Raw genomic sequence first — 19,032 nt, 5'->3', positions numbered from 1 at the left:
ATCGCCATCTATCTATCTATCGCACTCGCTATATCTATCGCCCTCACTCTATCTATCGCCCTCACTCTATCTATCGCCCTCACTCTATCGATCGCCCTCACTCTATCTATCGCCCACACTCTATCGATCTATCTATTGCCCTCACTCTAGCTATTGCCCTCACTCTATCTATCTATCTATTGCCCTCACTCTAGCTATTGCCCTCACTCTATCTATCTATCTATTGCCCTCACTCTAGCTATCACCCTCACTCTCTATCTATCTATCAATCTATCTATCTATTTGCCTCACTCTATCTATCTATCGCCCTCACTCTATCGCCCTCACTCTATCTATCGCCCTCACTCTATCTATCGCCCTCACTCTATATATCGCCCTCACTCTATCTATTGCCCTCACTCTATCAATCGCCTTCTATCTATCTATATATCGCCATCTATCTATCTATCGCCCTCTATCTATCTATCGCACTCACTATATCTATCGCCCTCACTCTATCACCCTCACTCTATCTATCGCCCTCACTTTATCTATCGCCCTCAATCTATCGATCGCCCTCACTCTATCTATCGCCCACACTCTATCAATCTATCTATTGCCCTCACTCTACCTATTGCCCTCACTCTATCTATCTATCTATTGCCCTCACTCTAGCTATCACTCTCACTCTCTATCTATCTATCAATCTATCTATCTATTTGCCTCACTCTATCTATCTATCGCCCTCACTTTATCTATCGCCCTCACTCTATCTATCGCCCTCTATCTATCTATCGCCCTCTATCTATATATCGCCATCTATCTATCTATCGCACTCTATCTATCTATTGCCCTCACTCTAGCTATCACCCTCACTCTCTATATATCTATCAATCTATCTATCTATTTGTCTCACTCTATCTATCTATCGCCCTCACTCTATCTATCGCCCTCACTCTATCTATTGCCCTCACTCTATCTATCGCCCTCTATCTATCTATCGCCCTCTATCTATCTATCGCCCTCTATCTATCTATCGCCCTCTATCTATATATCGCCATCTATCTATCGCCCTCTATCTATCTATCACACTCACTATATCTTTCGCCCTCACTCTATCTATCACCCTCACTCTATCTATCGCCCTCACTCTATCTATCACCCTCACTCTATCGCCCTCACGCTATCGATCACCCTCACTCTATCTATCGCCCACACTCTATCGATCTGTCTATCTATCGCCCTCACTCTATCTATCGCCCTCTCTCGGTCTATCTATCCATCGCCGTCACTCGGTCTATCTATCTATCGCCGTCACTCGGTCTATCTATCTATCGCACTCACTCTATCTTTTACCCTCTATCTATCGCACCACCACAGCATCACTCAGGGGCACCACAGCATCACTCAGGGGCACCACAACATCACTATGCGCTACCATAGCATCACTGAACGCCACAGCATCACTCGTCGCCACAACATCTCTCCGCACCACCACAGCATCAATCAGTGCAACCATTCAACAACATCTGGTTCAAATATGTTCTCTCAATGTTTCAAGCTTTATTACAAATGTCACAAAAAGACGTTAATATTTCACTTCTGTTCTTGGATTTTCATCACAATAAAATACACTGAACATAATCTTCACAAAAGTTATTTACAAAACTTTAAGCTATTGCCATTATAAATTACAATAACTTTTATTTAAGTTTTAATTAATTAAAAAAATTAAAAGCCATTGTTATTTGTAATATCAATACATCTAAGTCACGTAAATACAAAACATGTTGCATTACAAATGTTATAAGTGTCACACTTGCAAAAGTTAAAAGTATTGGCATTGTAAATGACAAAGCTAATATTTTCGCTATTTTCAAAACCAACACATAAATATAAAATGTGTAATTTACAAGACAAATAGCTCAAACTTTACTAATGCGAGACCTATTGCATTGCAAATGCTTGTTCTTTAATGGTCAAGCCCCTTCTGTAAGTCATCATAGGCTTGTCCCCTACAGACCCGGTTAAACCGAGTACCCCCTTGAGTAAACTCCAGTTTTTACCCAGTGCCTTTCTAATCAGATCTTTTTGCGAACAATAGGTAGTCACAAATATGAGTTTTCTTTCTGATTCAATCTTCTTTCTTTGGATCAACGTCAACCCTCTGTACACCTTTGAAATCCTATTCCTTGCTCCCATCAATTTACAAGTTTAATAATAATAATTACAGTTATATAGGAGAAGGTGAGCTTGATTTTATATCTCTAACAGATATCAATAGAACTGATTCATAAGGGACAATCTCTCAGTTAATTTGACGATACCGGCCACATTGGGCAAGGGTAATCATTTCTCTATGTCGGAATCAAGATGCACAACAATTTAGCACTCAATCTGATATATTTCACATCTCGATGTGTAAATATGTAAAAAAGAATCCACAGTATGTTTAATAGGTAGGGTGGTGCCTTGCCAGTAGTTGTAGCATTTGATGTTATTATAAAATGTTCAATTGTATTTTTTTGACTTGAGATGCAACTGATGTCTTTATGTTTGTTAATCATATATGGCTTATTACATTTATTTATATATGTTTTTTCAATTTGTTTGTCATTCACGGCCCTGGTGATGTCCCGGATGGGGATGAAACTCGTTGGCTGTTAAATGTTTTGCTGCCATATGTGTCCAAATTTCAGATATTTTTTGATTTGCATAAATTGTATTTTCTTAAAGCTGACTGACCTGAAGACTTTTCTGAGAAATAAAATAAATATTTATGTCAATTAGTGTTAGTTTTAAGAACCATTTTTGTGAAAATATTTGAATATTACAACATTTGATTTTGTATTGGCTGGATATAGCACACTCCCTTCTTCTCCTTAGCATTTTCGTTATTTTAGGGTGTAATCCCCCTTGTCCAGACTAGAGGAGAGGGTCCCTGCTGGTCACAAGTACCCACCTGTGCCAACCAGAGACCCCCAAATCTAACAGAGGACCACCCGTCATGCCAACGCTGGCAGATCGCGATAGGCAGTCCAATCTCGATGGAGGTATGGACGGCATGATGTCAGCTCAGGGGCCGCCTAACGGCCAACTGCTACCTCAGGATTATCCATTTTAAATTCCTGCATCAGATATATTACTCGTCCTTAAAACTCCATAAGTATGGTCTGAGAGAAACGGTGAACTGTGTGAGGTGTGGTGCTGCGGATGCCGATTTTTATCATGTTGAATGGCTGTGTGGGACAGTGCTTGCATTCCGGACTGAAGTGACTCGCATCTTGTCGGAAATGGTGTTGGAGCCTACAGCTTGTGTGCCTCCTGGGTTATGTGAAACTCCTGAAGTCAGCTAATGGACACATCCTGGCGATCTCCACCTTGTTTGCAAAGCGAGCGGTGGCGCAGCGATGGGGATCAAGGTGTGCCCCACTATAAAACAGTGGCTTAAGGACCAGGTTTATTGTAGAGACCAGTTGCAGGTGTATGAGGAGGAGTGGCCGGAATCCTCCCGCTCTAAGGACTTCTGGTGCCCCATTAGAGCATATCTGATGGCTCATCCTGATTTGTTCGAAAGGGTATCGTTCCATGCGTTGCTTTGCTGCATTGAACCTCAATACACTCTCAATGGACAAGACATATATTACTACTGGGACTGAATGTTGGGTTACTCCACCTCTGCAGTGTGCTTCCTGGTTGTAGCTGACCACTGTGCAGTAAATGTTCTTGTTGTGTCGCCGCAGGGTGGTGCACATAAGTATTCTTACCGCCTGGGGAAGGTTCGGGGTGGGGCGGGAGGGTGGGGGAGTTTCTGGGATCTATGTACTTGCTTTGACATGTATAGATCTGCATTCTTGTATGTGTATTTCCTGCGGAATGTCATTGGTAGAATAAATAAATAAATAATATATACATTTTTTAAAACAGTCCTGGGAGCCATTGGCTCCCACTCTGGTACGAAACTGGACAAAGGAGATGTAAGTAAACTCCCCCTGTCTAGACCATCACCTGGGAGGGTCCCCTGAATCATCCCAACCCTCTCCCTAGGGTAGTCAAGGGCTTACCTGGTTGTAGGTCCCTAGATTAGTCATGGGATAAAGTTCAGATCAGACACCACTGCTCTTATACAGTCTGGGAACTCTGGAATTCGCTGGACTTCGTTTGGGTCTGACTTCGTGTCCATTCCAGTCTGCTGCATCATCTGTGATGTGATGTGATGTGAAAGGCATTAATAAAGCACACATACACTATACAGTTCCTTGGCGCTAAAGCAAAAGGACAGTAGGCTGCTTCCTGGACTGTGCGAGGGAGTTGATAGCAGTAGCAAGGGAGAAAAACAAAAGAGAAAAGTAGAAGGAACCGGGGAAGAGGAGAATATTGTTAATTTTAATTGTACGCAGTGCGAAATAGGTGAGTCTTAAGGAGGGATCTGAAGTGGGTGTAGGGCGAAGCCAGCCTTATGTCAAAGGGAAGGGCGTTCCAGAGAGATGGAGCTAGGAATGAGAATCTTAAGCCTCCCCATTTCTTACGCTTGACTCTAGGGACTTTGAGTAGAGCCAGGTGAGCCAAGCGCAGATTGCGGGAGGGGACATAGGGATGAATAAGGGAGGAGATGAACGTGGGACCTAGGCCGGACAGAGATTTAAAGACAAGGCAGCCCAGCCTGAATTTGCAGCGTTCAGAAACAGGGAGCCAGTGCAGGGATTTTAGCATAGGGCGGACGTGGTGGTGCCTTGGTTGATGGAAGATGAGGCGTGCCGCCTGGTTCTGGTCAAGCTGCAAACGTTTGAGTTGGTAATCAGGGATGCCTACGTACAGGGAGTTGGCATAGTCAATTCTGGAGACGACCAACGCCAAGAGGGCCAAGGTAAGAGCTTCGGTAGTGAGAAAACATGCGATTTTCCGGATTTTGCGCAGTTGGAAGAAGCAGGAAGAGACAGTGGCATTTATCTGGAGTTTCATCGAGAGGTCTTTGCTGATGATAACCCCCAGACTTTTGGCCGAGTCAGCTGGACGGGGGGGAAGGCCCAGACTAGCGGGCCAGAAGTTGGAATTCCAAGGATTGAAAGGCCCTCCGACAAGAACCAATTCGGTCTTGTCGGGGTTGAGTTTCAAGTGATTTGCCCCCATCCAGTTGCTGATGTGACAGAGGGTGGCTTGAAAATCGGAGACTGACTGGTCCGAGGGGTCGATGTTAAAGACTAACTGGATGTCATCCGCGTAATTGAAAGCGGTGACATTTTTATCTCGGAGGGAGCTGATCAGAGGGGTGAGGTGTAGGTTAAAAAGGAGCGGGGACAAAGAAGAGCCCTGCGGCACGCCGCAAGTCAACCCCACCCTATCCGTGGAAAACGGGGATAGCCGGACCGCTTATTGGCGGCCGGTGAGGAACAAGCGGACCCAGTCAAGGGCAGTGCCCCTAATCCCAGCCTGCCTGGCACGGTCGACCAAGATGACATGGTCGACCGTGTCAAAGGCGGCCGACAAATCCAGGAGCACCAGAGCCTGACTGGTGTTGGAGTCGGCTCCCCTGCGAAGTTCTTCCATAACAGAGAGTATGACCATCTCTGTAGAGTGGGCGGGTCTGAACCCGGCCTGTTGGGAGCCAAGAAAGTGGGACTGCTCAACAAATGAGCTCAGGATGTTGGTAACGTGGGACTCGAGCACCTTACTGAAGTAAGGGAGGAGGGAGATGGGGCGGAAGTTGCTCATGATCGTGGGATCAGCTATAGTTTTTTTAAGATAGGCACTACCTCGGCTGTCTTGAAAGTACTAGGGACTAGGCCAAGAGTGAGGGATTTGTTCAGAAGTGCCAAGGGAGGAGCAGGGCAGGCAGTGAAGGCCTTGCATAGGATCTTGGGGGGACAGCAGTCAGTGGGAGATCCTGAGGTAACTTTGCTTAGGAGGGCGGGGAAGTCCGCCTCCGAGATGAGGGGAATCTGAGTGAGAAAGTGGGGGTTTAAGAGGGTCAGCGTGGGGTTTAGTGGGGGACCCGAGAGAGTCAGATAGGGGTGGCACTGAGATACTGTTTTTGATTTTTTCAATCTTCTCAACGGAGAAGTGATTGAGAGAATCACAGAGCCCTTGAGAATGGAGGGGTTTGATGGAGACCCTGTCGGGGTGAGATAGCTCCTCCACAATCGAAAAGATATCTTTAGCTTTATTAGCTGACTCCACAATTTTGTTGGAAAAGTACAGGGTTTTGGCTAGCACAATGGAAGACTTGTACCCTTTAAGTAGGGTTAAGAACTCTAGCCTAGCTTCAGGGGCATAATTTTTGCGCCAGCGGCGCTCGGCTTGTTTGAGTCCGAGTTTTAAAACTTTGAGGTACTCGGTGAACCATTTCTGAGCGTCGTGAGGGCGTCTAATTTTTACTCGTTTGAGGGGGGCAACCACGTCGCTGGCGGACTCAAGCCAGTGGCTTAAGTTAGAGGCTTGAATGTCTATTGAGTCGGATTCAGGGGGAGGGGAAGTGCTGAGTAGGTCGATGAGTTGGCTGATGTCAGCTTTATTCTAGTTTCGGGCAGAGAAATTAGCTTCCAGAGGCCTACTGGGGCAGGTAGGGGCTTTAAGGGAAAAAGAAATAAGGGAATGGTCAGACCATGCACACGGCAGTATGAGGGGGGCCGAGATCTCTAAGTTGGAGGTCCAGATCTGGTCCAGTATGTGGCCTTTCGTGTGCGTGGCTGTGTTAACATGTTGACAACAATTCAGGCTACATAGCAGGTCGGAGAAGGCCGCAGAGCAGGCACTTTCTGTGCCTCTGCATCATACAGGAACCTTCTAAGGCCTGTGAAGCATCAAGGACAACTGAAGTAATCTCCCTTAGAGTGAAAGAGTCACTCCCCTGCATTTGCAGGCACCAGAACTAAGTTGAACGTCTGCAGATCACAAGCCCCTCCAGACTCCGTGGGCTCTGTGACACAGGTGGTGGTTTTCCTCTGCTCCCGAGGCCTGCTCTACCCACTTACCAAGTTTGAGGCCAGTAGTCCTTGTGGGGGTTGCAATAACCGAACCCCTGGGTACCGCGTCCAACTTGCTATTGCAAAGGCTTGTTGGTCTCTTTGCAAGAAGATCTTCAGGTTCCAAGTAGCCCCAACCTCGCGCATCTCCTGCGACCAGAATCTTCAGCCACACCGCATCGTGTGCATTGTGGCTTGCATCTTTTGGTGAGGTGCTTGAAGTCCTCTCGCGACTCCAGTGGTCCATTTGAGGGTCACCTTTGTTTTCTTCAGGCTCCCCTGCTTGCTCAAGGCCTGCCCTGACTCCCCCATTTGTGGTGAGTCTCCTGGACCTTGCTGGTCCTCATCGTATACTTTCTTGACTTCCTGGGTGGGCTGTATTGGCCAAGTCTTGTTGGTGCTCCCGCCAGACAGCGACCCCTCAGCACTCGACATCCTTCGTGGGACAGCTCATATCCAGCTCCTGATCGTCCTCTGCATTGCCTGGTCCCCACCGCTGCAGGGTCAAGGTCCTCGTCATCTTCCCTGAAGCACCTGACATCATGGGCATTCGTCTATCAAGCTCCTGGTCACTCCTCAGTGACCCAGACTCTGTCCCCTCTGCTTTCAGGTACTCCTCGACAAGAATCCACGTATGGATTCCCACAGACACTTTCTCCACCTCCAGCAACTGCACTTTCCTGAAGTCCTCTATTGGGTTCGATGGTGGTTTCCGACACCACTTCACACCATACACCCAGCTTCCCTGGTGTAGTTAGCATGGGTGCTCGGGTATCCACGAGTGGGGTGGCTCTTCAACCTTCTGTCTTCCAGGGGTTTCTTCAGGGTCCACTGGGAAGGATCCAAACGTGACTTACACGTAGAGTTGTACGAAGCCTGCAGTCGTGTTCCCACACGGCACGTGTCCTCTGTGGGGTCCCTATCTACTTACTTTGGGTGGTTCCTTGGGTCCCCGGCGATTCTACGCCCTCTCAACATTGTCCTGACTCGAGTCGTGGTTATTATACCACTTTCTTATATATGGTTTGGTCTCCCCTGGGGCCCACTGTGTATTAGTGCTATTTACTGTGATTTCTTGGCTAAAGTATTGTCTATCTCCATGTGGGAGATACTGTAACTTACTAGATAGTATTATATAATAAATACATATTTTCATAAATACTTTGTGTGGTTCTTTTTCATTTAATCTATACTATAAGTTTGCATTCTGGTAAAACAAGCTGCTTTACACTCCTTCTGGACTACGCCTGAAGGCTGCTCTCCACAGCTACCACTTCAAGAGCTTTCTGTGGTTGTCTAACACCTCTTAAGTCACCATAAGGGTTGTCTGGACTGGTGCAAGGTGCCCACTTACATTAGTGGACATGATAGACCAGACCAACTTCTCACAATAGATATTGCTTTTTGTGTGAATTATGAGCAACAAAAAGGGTATCCTTGAAATGATCTCATAAGCCCTGCCCCTCTCACTTGCCTAATCCTATCATTAAATGTTGATGAGAAGGGCCCGGCTTCAAACTTTTTTTTTGCTCTAAGTCCCCATAAACAAAATGTTTTGAAGACGTCTGTGCTAGAGTACAGCTCTATCTAGGTGTATAACTAGGTAATTGAGGAAAGAAAGCATGTCATGTCCCTCTGCTTATTCAAGAAAAGCAGTCTGTGAGGTCTTAGATTGTGCCCTCAAATTCCTCCATGGCTGCAGTTGTGTTATAGTCATATTGGTCTCTTTGACACGGTCAGACAACTTCCCATGTTTGGATTCTAATGCGTTCCTTATAGACGTGAGTGTTTCAAGAATTCTTTCCAGTTTGGCATCCACTGGTGTTGGTTTTTCAGCACCTGTATCATCTTCGCTTCCTGATAACAGATTTTTTAATCAGGCACGCTTTTCTGTACCTTAATTCCACCCAATGTTGGTAACTCTGCTAGTTGTACAATGTGGTCTGGAGGGAGACGGATGGGGGTTCTTGATGTTTTACCTTCCGGCACCCTGTGGTTTTGCTGTGAACCAGCACCTACTCTGGGAAAATTTCTTATTTTTCTGTCGATTCCGCCTTGGGAGGCCCCTTGTCACAAGTCCCAGATTCATTTCTGCCCAGGTATTTATCCAACCCAGATTTGTTGTATTTTCCAGGAAACTTTATTTTGTCCCCTTCCTTCTGGCCTCTTTCTGAGGTGGGAATTATGGGTCCCTGTTCAATGTTTGGATGATGCCCGAGCTCCCGGCCTCTTTCATGAGATCTTTTCCATCTTAAGCTGCTTCTAAGCCCAATCTGTCCTGCTTTTCCTCTCTACTGGTGCCAGAGGCTCCTTATTTGCAACAAGGCTGCAGCAAAGTAAATAAACTTCTGTGCAAGGAGGCAGCAGATCAAGAGAGCTGCCTCCCCTCTACCCACAGGTCGGGAGCCACCTACATTCACCGCTGACCAGGGAAAATTATGTTTCACTCGCTGGGAGAGATGCCATCCCAAAGGTCCGCCACCAACGCTCTTCTCTATAGTTCTCACACATCTTGTCTGTCTTTTGATGTACTTTTTTTTATTCCATATAGCCACAAAACTACAATCAGGATTGGGTCTATTCCTGTCCAAATGGACGGTATTAGGATTTATTAAACAAAAATAAAACATGGAAACAATGCATTTACATAAAGTGAGCAGGACGTGACAGATTTCCTTACCTCAGGCATGTAACTTAAAGTGACTTTTAAGTGAAAATAGGAAATAAAAACAGTCACAATAAAAAGAACATCTTGTACTCCGTATAAATCATAAATGAAGGTAAGAGTTAAGACGTGGTTGTCGACGATGTTTCGATCCCCAACAACGGTTATTGGATCATCATCAGGACTAATGAATCAAAAAATGCCTGAGAAGTTGCCTTGATAAGGTAGGGGAGAGGGTAAGAGGGATAAAGGGGGGTAGAGAAGAGGGAAGGTGAAGGGAGAAAGAGTTATTAGGGAGGTAGGGCGACTGATAGGGGGTTGGCGCTGACACAAGTATGAGAAATAATGAATTATTTGTGGGTGACACATTCCATGCTGGGGACACAGTGTGGTGGGTTGCAGACAGCTCAGTCTAAACTCATATGCAGAGTTAGGTGAAGGCGAGGCAATTTACGCTACGTGATCCGATGGCGACACTTATATTACGCAATAGGTGATAAGGGGAAGGTTCTTACTATAGATGCAGTGAGTGAGACACAATACAAGTGGAGAGGAACAATGTCCTAACCAAGGCGGATAGATCCAGCACGGACTTCGAGGTTCCTGGTAGATTGTCATTTGAGAGTCACGTGGAGAGGAACAATGTCCTATCCAGGGCAGCTAATGTGTGTGCGGCAGGTCGACTGGTTGAGGAAGGTCAGATAAGGGGGTGATTAAGAAGACGACAGAGGCACCAGAGGTCACATGACCAAACTTATAGTGAAACCGTGAGAGCGCTTACCGAGATAGGGTCATAGGGGAGAGCAAGGTCTCAACCCCAACTAGATCCGTAGGTGCTGGCAGCGCGTGATAGCTGCAAAAAAGATTGGCAATGCATGAGGGTCTGTGAAGCTAGCTGGGCTGTAGAGGAAACAAGTATGTGGTATCATGCTGTACTTACCACACTCTGCATTCGGGGAGACCAAAGTCAGGGAATGAATCCAAGGATGAGAGGCCTGAGGGGTGGAAAAGGGAAAGAAAGCTGTGAAGTACGAGCGCATGCTGAAGTGAGGCGCAAGATCCTGCAGACAGCTAGTATACAGAAAGTGAAAGCTAACGAGCTTACTTGAATAGTGGCTTCAAGGATTGTGGTCCACGGGGGGTCAATTAAGCATCAACACGTGACTGTGCGCATGCGCGTTAGCGTAATAGTTAGAGCTGCATTAACCTGATTTAGCCCGGCTAGTGGTGGGTGCCATGATGGGTGAAGTACGCTGTTAGATGGTAAAGCGGAGAAGGGGGTACGAAGAGAGCAGGGTTTGGAAATGAGTAAAGGGTGAACCATTCACATTCATCTGTAGTAGAATATACAGATATTCACCAGCATATAAATGTAACGATATTGCATGTGATCAAGACAGAGGGACCCAATTAAAATTAGAACATTGTGTAGCATTCTGATTCAACATTAGTGGACTTAGAAACTAGTCAACAGCATATAAGTGTCATGATATGGAATAGGACTAATAAAGTGTGGCCAATTGAATTAGGACATAAGCATATAGGTAGAGTTCCATTAGGCGCAAATTTGCGGCGCATTAACGTTGGTAATCGTGGTGCAATAGCCGTATCGTCATGAAAGTAGACAGGAAAGTCATTCTACTCTTTCGATCAGGTTAGTCCAGTCATCCATGCGGTTTAATTCAGTATGGAGACTGTCTGTGCGTAAAATCCATTCAAGTTCCTTCTTGTTTAGGATACCACTGATGTCAGAAATACAGGGTGGTGATTGGATCACATTAATTACTTGCCAATGAAGGTCTTCTTCGGTATGCCCCTGGATGGTGAAATGTTCCACAAGTGGAGCATTGGGCGTTTGGCATCTCAGGCGGCTCCGGTGTTGACATATCCCAATTCTAATTTTTTGCGTCGTTTGCCCAATATAGATTAGATTGCATGGGCATGTGATTGCATATATAAAATTTTGAGTGTTACAATTGGAGAAATTAGTTAAGGTTACATCAATTTTTGCATACGCAGATTTCTTCGTATCAGTTGTTAAATGACAAACACTACAACTGCCACATTTATAGTGGCCCCGTGTAGTAGGGAGGCCCCATATCTCTGTCAGTGTCTGCGTCATTTTTTGGTTGCCAGAGCTGCCCTAAGAGATCTTTTATGCTCTTATTCTCTTTAAAGGCAAACAAAGGCGGTTCTAATTTAAATTTTCCAGCATTGTGTACAGGCCAATGTTTTAAAATACATTTCTTGACTGAATTAGAAATCGGCGTGAATGTGGTGACACATACAGTCTTCTCATCACAGTTTCTAGCTTTTGGGGTCAGGAGTGTTTCACGATGACAGTACCGCGTGCGCTTGAGTGAGTTCTTGATGAGTTTGCTTGGATAGCCTCTATTAGTTATCTTTTTCAAGAGATTTTGTGCTTCTCTGAAGTAGTCCTTTTAATGAAAATTGCGTCCGATGTGCAGGAATTGTGAATAAGTTAGGGAATCTCGCAATGCCTGTGGGTGTGGCTATGGTAGGCAAGTAGAGTGTTTTTCTCAGTTAGCTTGCGGTAGAGGGTGGTGTAGAGCCTATCGTTGTCACTTGTGATTAATAAGTCAAGGAAGGCCGTCTCTTTTTTGCCATATGTTAAAGTGAATTTGAGACCATTACAATGGACATTTAACCATTCCTGAACTGAATAAGAGATTCTTCAGATCCTTTCCAAATTAAAAAGATATCATCTATTTACCTTCTCCACTCCAAAACGTTCAGGGCAAATGGGTTGAGATGGGACAAAATCTTGTTGGTTTCAAGCCAGTCCATTGGTCCTCTCCATGTGACTCTCAATTGACAATTTACCAGGAACCTCGAAGTCTGCGCTGGATCTATCAGCCTCGGTTAGGACATCGTTCCTCTCCACTTGTATCGTGTCTCATTCACTGCATCCATAGAAAGAGCCTTCTCCTTATCTCCTATTGCATGATATAAGTGTCACCTTTGGATCATGTATGCATAAATTGCCTTGCCTTCACCTAACTCTGCATATGAGTTTAGACTGAGCTGCCTGCAACTCACCACACTGGGTCCCCAGCATAGAATGTGTCACCCACAATTAATTCATTATTGCTCACACTGGTGTAAGCGCCAACCCCCTATCAGTCACCCTACCTCCCTAATAACTCTTTCACCCTTTACCTTCCCTCTTCTCACCCTCGCCTCCCCCGTTAACCCTCTTACCCCCTCCCCTACCTTATCCAGGCACCATTTCAGGCATTTTTTGATTTATTAGTCCTGATGATGACCCCATAACTGTTGTTGGGGATCGAAACATCGTCGACAACCACGTCTTAACTCTTACCTTCATTTATGATTTATACGGAGTATAATATGTTCTTTTTACTGTGACTGTTATTTCCTATTTTCACTTAAAAGTCACTTTAAGTTACATGCTTGAGGTAAGGAAATCTGTTGATTTTCAGAAACCCCGTCACGTCCTGCTCACTTTGTTAATGTATTGGTTCCATGTTTTATTTTTGTTTAATAAATTCTAATACCATTCATTTGGACAGGAATAGACCCAATCCTGAGTGTAGTTTTGTGGCTATGTGGATATATTCTTCTTGAAAGGGACCGCTGTTTCTAATAACTTTCTACTACCCTTGGTCTCTTCTGACTATAAGGGTCCCCTTGTTCTGTGTTTATGTACTTTTTTTAATAGCATAGAAGTTATTTCTTTATGATGTGACTGCATCTTATTACTGTGGTGGTGTTCTCCAATCCCAAATCATACCATAAATACCATAACGTTTCCTTAGCAAAGGCTCAGATATGTTACTGGTCTGGATCTTGTTGTCCAAACAAGCTATTATCATGAGATTAGTCATTCTGCAATCTGATTTTTAGCTGCCCGACACCGTGAGCAGACCAGGCAGAGCAGCTGTGCCGGCAATAACTGTTAATTGATTCACTTTCTTTACCTTCACAGACTTTCAAACCCCTTCTGCCCCTGTGTTCCTATGAGGGAAGTCAAGTCAAGTCAAGTCAAGTCAGAGAATTTATATAGCGCACTACATACCCAGAGGGTCTCAAGGCGCTTAGGGAGGGGAGGAGGATTACTTGTCAAATATCCACGTTTTAAGTTGCTTTCTAAATGCTAGGTGGTTCTGGGTAAGACGAAGGTAGGTGGGGAGTGAGTTCCATGTTTTAGCTGCTAGGTATGAGAAGGATCTGCCTCCCATGGTGGTCTTGTTGATGCGGGGTACTGAGGAAATATAAATTTTATGGTCAAGTAATGTTCCCTAACGTGTACCCCACCGTCTCCATGTACCAGCTTAAAGTGCATGTAACTTCCCTCCTGTGCCAGCTATGAAGACGCAAATACATTTGCGTCCAACGTTAACATGTCCTCTTTTCAGACCCACCCTGAATGGGTTGAATACTCTGTTCCTAAGTATGCTATGCCAACGTCTTTTTGTGGTGTACTTTACACGTTTTTCAGCTCTGGCGAAGTAGGCCCTGAATTCTGCCATCGAGCCTTTCCCTGTTTTCTGACTCCGAAAGCCTCAGCCCAGGCTGCCTCTGTACCCGTGACCTCTGCCTTACTCCCTGTGCGGCTCACGGCGCTTAGCTCAGCCTGCTGCCTGCCAAGACTGTATTCAACCTTCGAATTATCTGTTCCGCTCCTCGAAAATGCATTCTTGCCTACTAGTTCAAGTAAACATCCCCCCAGCTGCAGAGCAAAGGGCCCGGCCTCACTGTCTCCGTGCAAGTAATTCATAGCCTCTGTTACCATGGTAGGCCCATGCCCCCTCTCATCTCATGCAGACACCTAGACGCTTATACACGCACTCACAGTCAGTATAGAATAGTTTCTGCCCCAGAGACCTTTTCCGTTCAGATAATAAAGTTCCTAAACATCAGATACCAGATATGATAGAGTACGAGTTGATCTGACATGCCAGACTTCTGTCTCTTTCCGCCAGTGTAAATGTCAAGTCCCCTGCACCCTCCGGTTCCACGTCAATCACACGTCATGCAGCTGCGCGCGCATCCAGGCCTCAGATTTCTGCTGACATTGCCAAATTCTGCTTTGTTGCCACCCACTTGTGACACCTACCTGTGACGTTTCTAGCACACACCTCTATGTACGCGCCTAGTTCACGCCTTCTAATTACGTATCAATACCACGTGTGTGTTTTATCTTGTTTCTCTCAGCTGTTACGCCTACTGTATTGGTTTCTATAATGTGACTTAAGTATATAAGCTATGTATTGTCAATAAAATGTGGCTCTATCCCTTCCTGCACCCCAGTGGTGGCAGGAACAAGATATCCGGTCATGACCATTCCTTTTTAAGGAATAAAACCCCTAAGAACTCTAACACCACGGACTCTGCCTCTTTCTTTCCGTTTGAGTTATTATTGATTAAGTACTTACCTGCATAGAAATTAGGACGGTAAATCAAATATTTACCACAGTACAGTGGCGAGGGCTTGGCTGGAAGAACGTAGTTGGCGGGAGGGGGTGTAGAAGGACAGTCGTGAGTTGAGGCATTCTGGTCCGATGTCGTAGAGTGATTTGTGTGCGTGGGTTAGCAGTCGGAAAGTGATCCTCTTATTGACGGGTAGCCAGTGGAGGTCTTTCAGGCGGGCAGAGATGTGTTCGTGACGCGGGATGTCTAATATGATCCTGGCTGAGGCGTTTTGGATTCGTTGGAGTTTCTTCTGGAGTTTAGCGGTAGTACCTGCGTAGAGGGTGTTTCCGTAGTCCAGTCGGCTCGTGACCAGAGCATGGGTGACTGTTTTTCTTGTTTCGGTGGGGATCCAGCGAAATGTTTTTTTGAGCATGCGAAGAATGTTGAAGCAGGATGAGGATACGGCGTTGACTTGTCTGTTCATTGAGAGTGAAGAGTCCAGGATAACGCCTAGGTTCCGTGCGTGGTCTGTCGGGATGGGTGCTTTTCCAAGGGCTTCCGGCCACCAAGAGTCGTCCCATGCAGAGGGGGATGTACCTAAGATGAGGACTTCTGTTTTATCTGAGTTCAGTTTCAGACGGCTTTGTTTCATCCATTCGGCACTGTACACAGTGTCTTAATAGTTCACAAGATAAGATTATTAATGCTATTTGTGTTTTATTGTAAATGCAGAAACTAACGAAGAAACTATTTTAACCCAACAGGTATTAAAGCTTGAGCAGAAACTGATACAGGAACACCTGTGATAAATCACCTGAAGAACGACACTGCTACAAATGTAATGCAAAGCATGTGAAGGTGCATCAGAAACGATATTAGAAGGCACACGCAGTCTGAAAATAATCAAGAACTGAGAGATTTTAAGTTACAGAATGTGAAGATGGTCTGAATCATCCGTCAAATGCGTGGTCACATCATGAGAACCACCCACGAGACAAGACAAATCTACTGAATGAAGGACTCTTTGGAGCTATATATTTTTCTGCCAGTAGCTGATGGAATTTGTATTGAAATAAAAACTATTTGGGGGCGAATGTACAAAATATCACAACCAGAAGGGAGTTCTAAATGGTAGAGAAGCATTTGAATTATAAATTGTCAGTGCCCATAATGTAGAGACCTCACTAGCGACAGTTAATTGAGCTTACTATGGAAGTTAGAGCTTACTATCCGCCGTTGGCAGAACTCACTATCCACAATCATCTGAGATTACTGTGTACAGTCGATAAACTTACTGTCCAAGGGCAACAGTGCTTATTATCCACATCTAACAGAGCCTCAGCATTCGGAGCCTTTTAGCCACAAACCATAGAGATCGATAAGTTTCCTAGGGTGTCGGAGCGTACTATCCTCTGTGGACAGAGCTTACTATCCAGAGTTTACAGACATTCCTAAACACATGAAAATGCCTCTAAATAAGAAATTATATCAGTGCTCTGAATGTGACAAAAGGTTCAGGTTAAAGCACCAACTTATCGTCCATGAGAGAATCCATACAGGGAACAAGCACTTCCAATGCTCTGAATGTGGGAAAAAGTTCAGTACAAAGGCCCACCTTTCCTACCATGAGAGAACACATACAGGTTACAAGCCATACCAGTGCTCTGAATGTGGTAAAAGCTTCTGCCAGAAAGGACAACTTTCTATCCATGAGAGAACACACACAGGCGAGAAACCCTACCAGTGCTCTGAATGCAACATTAGTTTCAGTGCTAAAGGCAGTCTGACTCAACATGAGAAAACACATACAGGGCAAAGACCTCATCAGTGCATTGAGTGCGGGAAAAGGTTCAGCCAGATGGGAGGTCTTAAAGTTCACATAAAAATACACACAGGAGAGAAGCCATATCAGTGCGGTGAATGTGGGAAAAGGTTCCAGGCAAAGGATTCTCTCTCAGGCCATGAAAGAATCCATACAGGCGAGAAACCCTTTCAGTGCCCTGATTGTGATAAAAGATTTTGTCATAGAAGTGACATGAAGAAACATTTAAGAAAACACACAGGTGAAAAAATATTGCAGTTAAAAAAATACAGGACAAACAACACAGTCCATAAAAGAACACACATGGATGAAAAGATACATGTTTGCAGTGAATGTGGGAAAGGATTTAGGCGTAAGGAATGTCTCGCCCTCCATTTAAGAGTGCATACGGGTGAGAAACCGTATCAGTGCTCCGAATGTAAGAAAAGCTTTATTATTAAAGGAAATCTTACTATCCATGAGAGAACACATACTGGGGAGAAACCTTATCAGTGCTCAGAATGCAGTAAACCTTTTAGTTCTAGTGTTAAACTGAAAATTCATGAGAGAATCCATACAGGTGAAAAACCGTATCGGTGCAGTGACTGTGGGAAAAGTTACAGTCAATCTGGAAGTCTACATATGCACAAAAGAATACACACAGGAAGAGAAAACACACATCACTGTACAAAATGTGAGAAAAGCTTCTTTACCAAAGCCAGCCTTACACAACATGAAAAAACACATACCGGTGAGAAACCATGTCAGTGCACTGAATGTGGGAAAAGATTCCGTGATAAAGTTTCTCTAATCCGTCATGAACGAACACATACTGGTGAGAAACCTTATCAGTGCGGTGAATGTGGGAGAAGCTTTGGTACTGTATCAAATCTTAATGTCCACAAACGTTGTCATAATGGAGAAAAGCCTTATCAATGCACCGAATGTGGGAAATCTTTCAGCCGTAAGCACCATCTTTCTAGTCACAAAAGAACACATACAGGGGAGAAACCGTATCAGTGCACTGAATGTGACAAAAGCTTTAGCAATAAATTTGTGCTTACTGTGCATCAAAGGACACACACTGGTGAGAAACCTTACAGATGTGCTGTATGTGAAAAAAGATTTAACCATCTGGGAGATCTTACAAAACATGAGGGAATACACTCTGTAGATAAACGTTACAAGTGTATGGAATGTGGGAAAGGGTTTAGCCAGAAAAGATGTCTGACTTCCCATCAGAGACAACATATGGGACTGAAGCAATGACAAAGCATCTAAAAGCTACAAAGTATAGGATAGAAAACTAAAGGTTGAATTTGTTTTCTATTCCTCATAATGCAGAACAGCATCTTCAAGAATCAAGTTTAAAAATCTAAACTTGGGCGCTGTACAAGGCTGTCATCCCCAAAGATGATAGATTTCAAGCCGTTCTGTGATCATTTTTATAAATTTTATATATATTGCCTGTTCTACTTATTTAGTTTTAGCTTCAGTTATTTACAATTTATGGCTTTAAATGAAAATGCTTTAATCATACACCAGTGAAATACTTGCTCTGAGATATTGTGATTATATTGATTACACAAGTACGTGATTCTAGATGATTTTTGAACATTGGTACATTGGCTTCCCTGTTATTTACTTTTAACAAATTGCACATAAAGTCTAACAGAAGTACATAAGAGACAGAGAGGAGACAGAAGCGCTAGTTGTATTTTAACATGATCTTACAACAATTTCTGCACATAAAGTTATGAAAGCTTTGAACATGTATTGCACTCTGAGAGGGCGTTGGACCAGACACGAGGAGGTGCTGCTGGGGCACAGCTGAGACCGTGATATCAACGATTTCCCTTTCAACGGATACTGCTCTGCACATTTCATCTGAGTGCAGCTTATTGAAGGACATGGACTGTAACTCTTTCTGTTGTTGTTGTTGTTCAGTTGTGTGTGCTAGGATAGGTTCTTAGCTTTCAATAAAAGTATATAAACGCTTATCCAGGTGTGAATTCTTGAGTGTGTTCATATAGAGGAGAGGTCTTCAAAATGTGGGGCGTGACCCCTGGGGGTCCGTGGCTCAATTCTCTAAAAGGGACGAATGTCCCAGGAAAGAAGTGTAAATAAAGAGCGCCTGGAAGTGCTGCCTTCTTTATTTGGTGGGTTTCCAGGCTGTCTTCATTTACAGATCTTGAAGTGCAAAAGTATGGGCACTGCAATCTGGAGTG

General features: G+C 44.5%; 1 protein-coding gene across 1 annotated transcript in view; it reads left to right on the top strand.

Annotated features, from left to right (window-relative positions):
• The window catches only part of LOC147700534 (uncharacterized), a 105,825-nt gene extending 87,022 nt beyond the window's left edge, over nucleotides 1-18,803 (top strand). Inside the window, exon 3 of the mRNA XM_086929689.1 lies at nucleotides 15,768-18,803. Coding sequence (XP_086785815.1) covers nucleotides 16,463-18,073 — 1,611 coding nt within the window. The 5' untranslated portion in view covers nucleotides 15,768-16,462 and the 3' untranslated portion in view covers nucleotides 18,074-18,803. The remainder of the gene's footprint in view (nucleotides 1-15,767) is intronic.
• Nucleotides 18,804-19,032: the final 229 nt, after the last annotated feature.

Source organism: Lissotriton vulgaris, chromosome 7, assembly GCF_964263255.1.
Source record: "Lissotriton vulgaris chromosome 7, aLisVul1.2, whole genome shotgun sequence".
NCBI classification, from domain to species: domain Eukaryota; kingdom Metazoa; phylum Chordata; class Amphibia; order Caudata; family Salamandridae; genus Lissotriton; species Lissotriton vulgaris.
The sequence above is the reverse complement of the archived record's forward strand: the minus strand, read 5'-3'. Positions and strand labels throughout refer to the sequence as shown.